The sequence below is a fragment of the Symsagittifera roscoffensis genome, chromosome 6 (genome assembly GCF_963678635.1).
Source record: "Symsagittifera roscoffensis chromosome 6, txSymRosc1.1, whole genome shotgun sequence".
NCBI classification, from domain to species: domain Eukaryota; kingdom Metazoa; phylum Xenacoelomorpha; order Acoela; family Convolutidae; genus Symsagittifera; species Symsagittifera roscoffensis.
This window is the reverse complement of record NC_087067.1, coordinates 44,388,564-44,396,406: the sequence shown is the minus strand read 5'-3', so window position 1 is coordinate 44,396,406 and position 7,843 is coordinate 44,388,564. Positions and strand designations below refer to the sequence as shown.

Genomic DNA, 7,843 nt, shown 5'->3' with positions numbered 1-7,843 from the left:
GAATGGCAGTTTCAGAGCTGATTACTCTCTTAACGGACCAAATAGTAATTCGGATCCGAATTTTTTGATAATTTATCAAAGATAGGACTTTTTGGTTACGTACACGTGTCGACTTTATTCTGATGAAAACTTCATTTCTCATCTAGCATATACCAAGATTTACTATACATATGAAATTGTTTATGTTATTTTTTGAAGACGCGGACACCGGATCTTAATCAGAGTTGGTTGAACGGCCACTGAATTAAAAACGAGCTGACCTCGAAATGGGAAATGTTGAAAGTAACGGATGTCCTTGACAACCCGATCAAGAACAGAACCGATAACTTTGTTTTGATCTGATTACAAATCCAATAAAATTGTGATTCGAAGAACGTTCACATATTTTTTTCATTCTTGCTTTTTAGGTAACAGAAAAAAAAAATTTCAAGATAATAAAATTTATGTTTGCCGTTCACACACTTTTTTTGTACAGTTTATTCAAATCTCTATGAACATTTCTCCCCAAAATAGCCGATGTTGTAAACATGGCTGCTGTTAAACTTCCGGAAGCGCCACAAAAAACTGTGTCTTGGCCGGTCATGAATAAATTTTTGATTTCAGTTTTTGCTCGACATTGGATTGTGAAGTTTTCTGTAAACCGAGCCATGTTATGCTGAATGCCGTTGATTTGACCTTTGTGCATTTTCAGGTAATAGTTATGAGTCACTGGGGAGCCGACAATTAACAGTTTCCGTTTACCTTGCAAATACGGAAACACTTGCAAAATTCGTTTCCACATTTTTCTCGCGAATGCGTCTTTTAGTTTCTCGTAGTTTCGGTCAGCCTTGCGTTGCGGGCAGTTGTCCCAAATTTTGAACCACTCATATGGCGCTAGTGTCACCGCTACGCAAGTTTGCGAACCCTTCTTATTTGCCGAATTGATAGTCGCATCTTTAGCCGAAGGAAAAGTAACGAACATAACCGGAATCCCAAACTTTTCCAGGGCCTCGAATGGATCAGGCTCCGAAATCCAGGACTGGTAAAGCTCGTCGTAATTCGGGCCATTGAAAACCCAAAAGTTACGAGACGGCAAAATCAGTTCTTTATCGCCGCTGTCTAAGCCGACGAAAATGTTGAAATAACTTATGCTTGGCGATCCTTCTTCTAAAAGCCACTTTGCACTAGGACAGAAATCGTCTAATACGTAACGAGGCACGAGATCGAGATAAGTGTTGTGTAATCCGACACCCGAGACGATCAAGTCGGCTTCGTATTGAGCGGCAGTGTTCGTTCCGCTTCCATATTTAACAAGCACTCCATACGCTTCGAGGGAATCTTTTTTCGTCTTACGAACTAAAATTTCGCTCACGTTAGCCTTTGTGAAAAAATGACCCCCGTTTTTAATGATAGTTTGAGTCAAATAGAAGGGTAAAATTGAAGGCCCCCCTACGGGATAAAAGGCACCGTCTGATACAAAATGATCTGAAACTGTAGTTAGGGCATAAAGGGGCGTTTCGCCCGGAGGCGCTGCAATTCCTGCCCAGTTGTACAGTAAACACGCTCGTAAATCTTCGTTATCAGTCAAACTTTCAATAACTTGTTTTGCCGAAGTGTAAAAATACTTCTCTCTGTAACTTTTCGGGGGCAAAATCTTCAGCGAGACCAAAAATTGTGCGATCCATTTTGGCGCTGTTTTTAGAGCCCAGAAGTATATTTTCATGTACTTGATGAATCTAATCAGCTTAAGGTATTGATTGATGGCGTTTTCTTCATCTGGAAACAGTTCAAGCATGTGTTTCTTCCACTTATCGTATCCCCCATGGATGGAGAATCGTCTCAAGTCGTCGTGCTGACTTTGAAGATCTCCGAAGACTAGTTCGTCGAAACACGATTCCATCTTAGCCCAGGTGAGCTGGCCTTGAATTCTTTCCCAGTTGTATTTTTCAGTAACTTTGTTAATTTCATTTTCTCTTGATAATTTTTTCAGTTTGTTTTATTTTAACTGAAATGTACATTGTTTTGTTTGCGAGAATTTACACAACTGAAACAGTTTTGACATCCTTTAACAATATGAGAATCAGTTGATCCGACCAATTGATTCTCAATTTTTTATAGGATATCAAAACTGTTCCGCCTTGATAGTTGATAAACTTGGAGACTAAATTTTTCTTAGAAGCCTTCCTTTTTGTACCATTTTCACAATTTTCTCAAGACACTACTAAAACCGATTTTACTGATGTATTTCATGTCAACGATAGATTTTAAAAATTGCTCGGAAAAGTGGTCTGCCTGAAACTGGGAAAGAAGAGTGGTCTGTTGATGACCTTCGGTGAGTTGTTCGAGGAGTTTGAAGTTGGATGATGAGAATCCGAGGTTGCCGACGTAGTGGAGTCCCGTGTCGAACTCGAAGGGACCTTCAACGAAGGTGTGGCAGCTCCCTCCTACTTTTGCATGCTGTTCCAACACCAAAACTGAACGACCTGGAATGATTTAAAATTGGATTAACGTTTTTAACAAAATCAATTCCAAACGCAGAGCTCCGGAATTTAACAAACTGGAAAAATTGGAACATAAAAGCAACTCCTCAACTGCTGTGGACCGTTTACAGCCTATAACTTTGAAAGCAAAAAAACTTGAATCTCACGCCTGAAAAAATATATGTTTAAAAATATTGAGATATATCGGAAGAAGTCGCAAAGAACCTTTGCTTCAATACAGAATTATGAAACATATAACTGATGTTTTCCATATGTTCAAGAGATCAACATCAAATATGCTTTCCTTGTCTTTTCCTATGTTGTTTAGAAATAGCTTGTAACGTACATTATGTTCAAAAAATGACTTCAGTTTTGTTAGTTCTCAAACTATTTCATTCGCTCAACTATGTCCACCTGTTTTGGCCAGCATGGCAGCTGTGGTGAGTGATCCCAGTCCAGATCCAATGCAGATGACATCGAAGTGTCGAGGCACCTTGTCCAAATTGGAGCCGCGCAGATGATGTCGCAACATCTTTCGTTTTTCTTTCGAAGACCTGTAAAAAAACACTTTTTTGAAAATAATCTTTTGAAAGGGGTTTACAGGAATCATATGTTTGTATTCCAAATATTTTAGAGATAATGAAAAATTTCAGTTTTTTTGTTGAAGCGTTTTGATAAGTCATCAGTTGTATTCAAGCGGCTGTTTATTTTTTTAAGCTTTATTTCTGTGATTTGTTTTCGTGTAGAAATTCTACATGAAAACAAATCACAAAAATAAACCTTAAAAAAATAAACAGCCGCTTGAATACAACTGATGACTTATCAAAACGCTTCAACAAAAAAACTGAAATTTTTCATTATCAAAAAATATATAAAATTTGAGTTTCAATCTGATAAACACTCAGCTATTCGATACATTTATTTCTTTTGTTTAATCATTTATTTTTTATAATTAACTTATATGCTCTCACCTTTTGCCAGTTGCGGGCGGATGGGATCTTAAGAACTCTCGGAAGGGGTTGTCCCGCTCATCTCCTCTGAACACTAGGTAGAGGATCAAAGCCACTCCGGAGCCACTTGCCGCAACAGCTGTGGCAATCAGCAGTTCTAAGACGAAAACAAAAACAGAATGAAATGATGACAATTTATTATGATTAGTTAGTATTGTGACAAACATTCAGTAAATTCTAAACTTCAAAACACTTTGAAATTTTTGTTTACCTTCTCAATATATGGATATGGCTAGGCTCTTTTTCCTTTTCCCCCCCCCCCCACCTGCAAATTTTTATATTTAAAGTTACTGTTCGCTTCTTCCGATTGTCATGAAAATTGACATGAAGACTAATTAGGCCATGACAAACATATTTGGTCTTCATAATTAACCTTGTCGTTAGAGCATAAAATTCATGTTTGAGTGAGGTGGGGGGGGGGGGGGGGGGGAGGAAAAAGAGCCTATGGCTATTTTACCGCCCCTCCCCCAAAATCTTTGATGAAACTAGTTTTTTGAATCAACTATTGTATTTACTAGCTTATAGATAGATAATGCCAAATGCGTTTGGAATTGGCTTGTTGGCATACATGCCAGATGTCAAAACAACCTGGCACTGTCAACCTAAGTTTCATTTAGTAAAAGTACAAGCTGAATAGGGGATGGTATAAGAGGGGAGCTGATATAATATATGCTTCGGAAAAATTTTTACTTAATCTTTGCAAGGAAACCAACTTTTAGAAGGATCTTTTTTTGGTGGAATAACCAAATTTGAAAATTGATCAAAATAATCAGGTTAAAAATTGCTTTCCTCGAAACTTTCGGCTCTTTTTCCTTTTTCCCCCACCTCACTTGAGCATCAACTTTATGGTGTAACGCGTGGTTTTACAAAGTTAATTATGAAGACCAAATATGTTTGTCATGGCCTAATTAGTCTGCGTGTAAATTTTCATGACAATCAGATAAAGTGAACAATAACTTCAAATAAAAAAATTTGCAGGTGGGGGGAAAAGGAAAAAGAGCCAAGCTTTCTTCTGTTATTTAGTGACAACTCCACCAATGTCTAAACACTTCAAACAAATGACATATTTTTATATACAATTTAATTTCGCTTAAGCTTTTTTTTGCATTTCCGCTAAAATCAAGAAATGAATAGGCGGAGAAAAATGTTTTATTAAAAAAATTTCTCTTTTAAATCAGTAGCCTATCGGCATAGTATAAAAGGAAAAAAATGTTTTTAATAAGACATTTTTCTCATCCAATTTTTTTTTTGGTTTGAGCGGAAATACTATTTTATTAAAGTTTGAGCAAACAAAATGAATAAAAAGCTCTTTTTCCTACCCCCCCCCCTCCCGTTCCCCAACTTACATAAGCATCAGTTTCATGGTGTAACCAGGGGTTTTAGAACGTTAAGTATGACAATCAAATATGTAAGTCAGGGCCTAATTAGATAATTAGTCAGCAGGCCATTTTTGTAACAATGGGACAAGGCGAACAGTAAATCGTAGGTGTAGGAAAAAGGGAAAAGCGCCGAATAAAAAATGTCGTTTGCTTCGAATCTGAGACACATCATATCATTTAATTTTTCGAGACTTAAAAAGCTATACCCTGCCTAGACGATTAATGGAGGTTATCTTGCAAGATCTTGCAAGAATCTTGCAAGAATCTTGCAAAAATTCTTTATAGAAGATGCATAGCTTTAAAATATCTTAATATCTTGCAAGGGATGTACGTTGATGTAAGTCTGGATGTAAGTCTGGATGATTTACGTAGTGGTAAACTGAATTACAAAACGGAATATATCGCTTTGTCGAAGGCTATGGTACTCACTATTTCTGGACATTACTATGGATTCTTGGGTGTGGTGGTTACCGTTTCCTTAGGTGTCTCTGTTTCTGTTGAAAACAAAGATTTGAACTGTTAAACTAAATTTTCTAAAAGTATCCATTTGTCATATGTCTCTTCGTACACGTGCAAAATAAGCACTGCAGTGCAATTAGCCTCTCTAAGTATCGGAAAAAAATTTGGTCAAAAAATTAATGTTGATTATAACTATTTTTGGAAAACGATATTTCACACTATTCGCCCGCATCCGGTATAAAAAAATCTGTTCTTTACCCCCCCCCCACCCCACCTGAAACGAGCATCATTTTTTCGGTGCAACGAGTGGTTTTACAAGAATAATTACGAAGCCCAGCAAATATGTTTTTCAAGGCTTAATTAATCCGCATCACAATTTTCATAACAATCGGACAATTCGAAGAAAAATTTTGCTCATTGCGAGGCCAAACTGTGCAGTGGATGGGCGCGCACAATTTTGTGTCTGTATGTTCCTGGATTTCAGAGACAAATCTTTAAACATGTTCCAAAATGTAAGTGGATCCAGCTTACAAAATTTCTGTGGATTCTGCGCACAAATACTTGTAGCGAAAATTTTGTCGGCACATTGATTTTGTTGCGGTTTCCGCAACGAGCGAATATAGGTAGTTGTTCTGGATTCCCCAAATGTAAACGGATTCCGCAAATATAAGTAGATTCCGCAATATTTGTAGGTGTAGGGACTCCGCCTACAGTTTGCGGACTCCGCCTACAGTTTGCGGATTCCGCTTACAATTTGCGGAACCCGCTTATATTTTGCGGATTTTGATTACAATTTGCGGATTCCACTGACAGTTGCGGATTCCGCGACAGCTTAAGTTTACTAAACACATATTATTATTGATCATGGATTCCATAAACTGGTTCCGGATTCCACACATTTTGTTTTTGGAGCAATTTTGAGCAATACAGTTTTTTAGCTATTTGTCTGTGGAATCCAAAACAGCAGAGAAGATCAAAGAAAAATTGCAATATTGCGGATTCAGTGACCAATCTGATTTTTGCCTATTGCGGAATCCGCTTACAATTCACAAAATGCACAGTTTGGCTGGCCTCGTAATGCTTGTAAAAATGTGCAGGCAAAAAGAAAAAGGCAAAGAGCCAAAAAACTATAAAATTGGTATTCGTCTGAATTGGAGCGAAGTAGGGGGGGGGGGGGGGGGGTATTGATTTATTTGAAAAATAGGGTAGCAGAAATAGGGTATTGGTTGTTTTGTTCACATTGTTCAATTGAAATGAATTTTATTATTATACGGACTGACTAGACTATGACAAACAAATTCGTCCACATAATAAACCGTATAAAATCACTCGTTACACAAAAAATTTCACATTTGTGTGATGTGGGGGGAAGGAAAAAGAGCCACCAGGGTATTTGTAATGGTCCGGGAGAGCTCAGGAACCACTTTCTTCCAAAAACTTCAAAAAAAATTTAAAAACTCCATCCCTTCCTCCCTCCAGAGAAAGTCCTAGAACCGCGGGGAAAATAGCAAAAAATAAAAAATAAAGCAAGCCCGAATACAAGTTCCTCCCTGTTGTCAATGGTCGGAACAAAAACTTAAGCACAGAACAGTTCCTCTGATTATCACAAACTGAAGTAATCCCTCCCTTTCTCTAGAGAAAGTCCTAAAACCGCCAAAGTGGAACCAGCCCAAAACAAATATTTATTATTTATTTTAACTTATTATAATCTTGATAAACTATCTCTGTAAAATACTTAGAACTAACCAATCATGATCCATAATTAACTCTTACAATAATTTGTAAGGCTGAAACTATTTATAGTTTCAGCCAGAACAGAATAAATTTAACTTAGCAAACAGTTGCTCTTCTCAGACAATTCCTGATATCTAGTATCGCAAATACCAGTATACACTAGATCTATCGAGACTAGGAGATATAATACTAAGATTAAGATCGGTATTAGACTAAGATGTTGCACGAATCTATCCAGCCGAAAATAAGATAGCGTGACGAGCAGACGGTGTACCCTATCCAAAATTACTCTATGAGTGAGCCACCTTGGACTTAAACTCAAAAATCTGCTGGGTGGAATTGATTAATTGAATTCCCTCTCGATATTACCAGTTGCAAACTTCTGGTTAATAATTTTTTTGGTATATCAATATAATTCGTCACAAGCGATGATCTATTTCAATTAAAAAATTCAAAAAATTGTGTTTTCTTGCAAGCAGCACAGAAAGTTCAGACCACAGAAACCAAAAAAAACCGTGTGTGTGTGTGTGTGGCAATTGACTATAAAATCGAAATAGAAAAAAAATTATGATCGTTTTTTCGAAGTTACTCTTTGTAAAGAATTTTGGATTTGTTTCGATTTTGTTCAGGAAAAATGTTAAATTAAACATCAAAAAATGCTGATTTTAGCTAGTTCTTTAGTTTATAACTAATATTTGTTTCACGTTCTTTGAAATATTGCTAGAAAAATTGCTCAAAAATGAACTAACTAAATGATTGAAGAGAAACTATTGTCGTTCAATAACTGAAACAAAAAGAGTGA

General features: G+C 36.8%; 1 protein-coding gene across 1 annotated transcript; it reads right to left on the bottom strand.

Moving 5' to 3' along the window:
- Positions 1–454: 454 nt before the first annotated feature.
- Positions 455–5,290, bottom strand: LOC134848766 (all-trans-retinol 13,14-reductase-like). Its single transcript, XM_063866278.1, has 5 exons — positions 5,278–5,290; positions 3,431–3,566; positions 2,874–3,013; positions 2,307–2,462; positions 455–1,899 (listed from the first exon to the last, which is right to left on the bottom strand). Exons 1-5 carry the CDS (start codon positions 5,288–5,290, stop codon positions 455–457), a joined length of 1,890 nt encoding a protein of 629 aa, XP_063722348.1.
- Between the last annotated feature and the right edge of the window lie 2,553 nt (positions 5,291–7,843).

Coding starts and splice junctions, on each gene's coding strand:
- LOC134848766 (XM_063866278.1), bottom strand. Junction 3,014..3,430: donor CCGCCCGCAACTGGCAAAAG/GTGAGAGCATAT, acceptor GTTTTTTTACAG/GTCTTCGAAAGAAAAACGAA. Junction 2,463..2,873: donor TGCCATGCTGGCCAAAACAG/GTGGACATAGTT, acceptor AAATCATTCCAG/GTCGTTCAGTTTTGGTGTTG.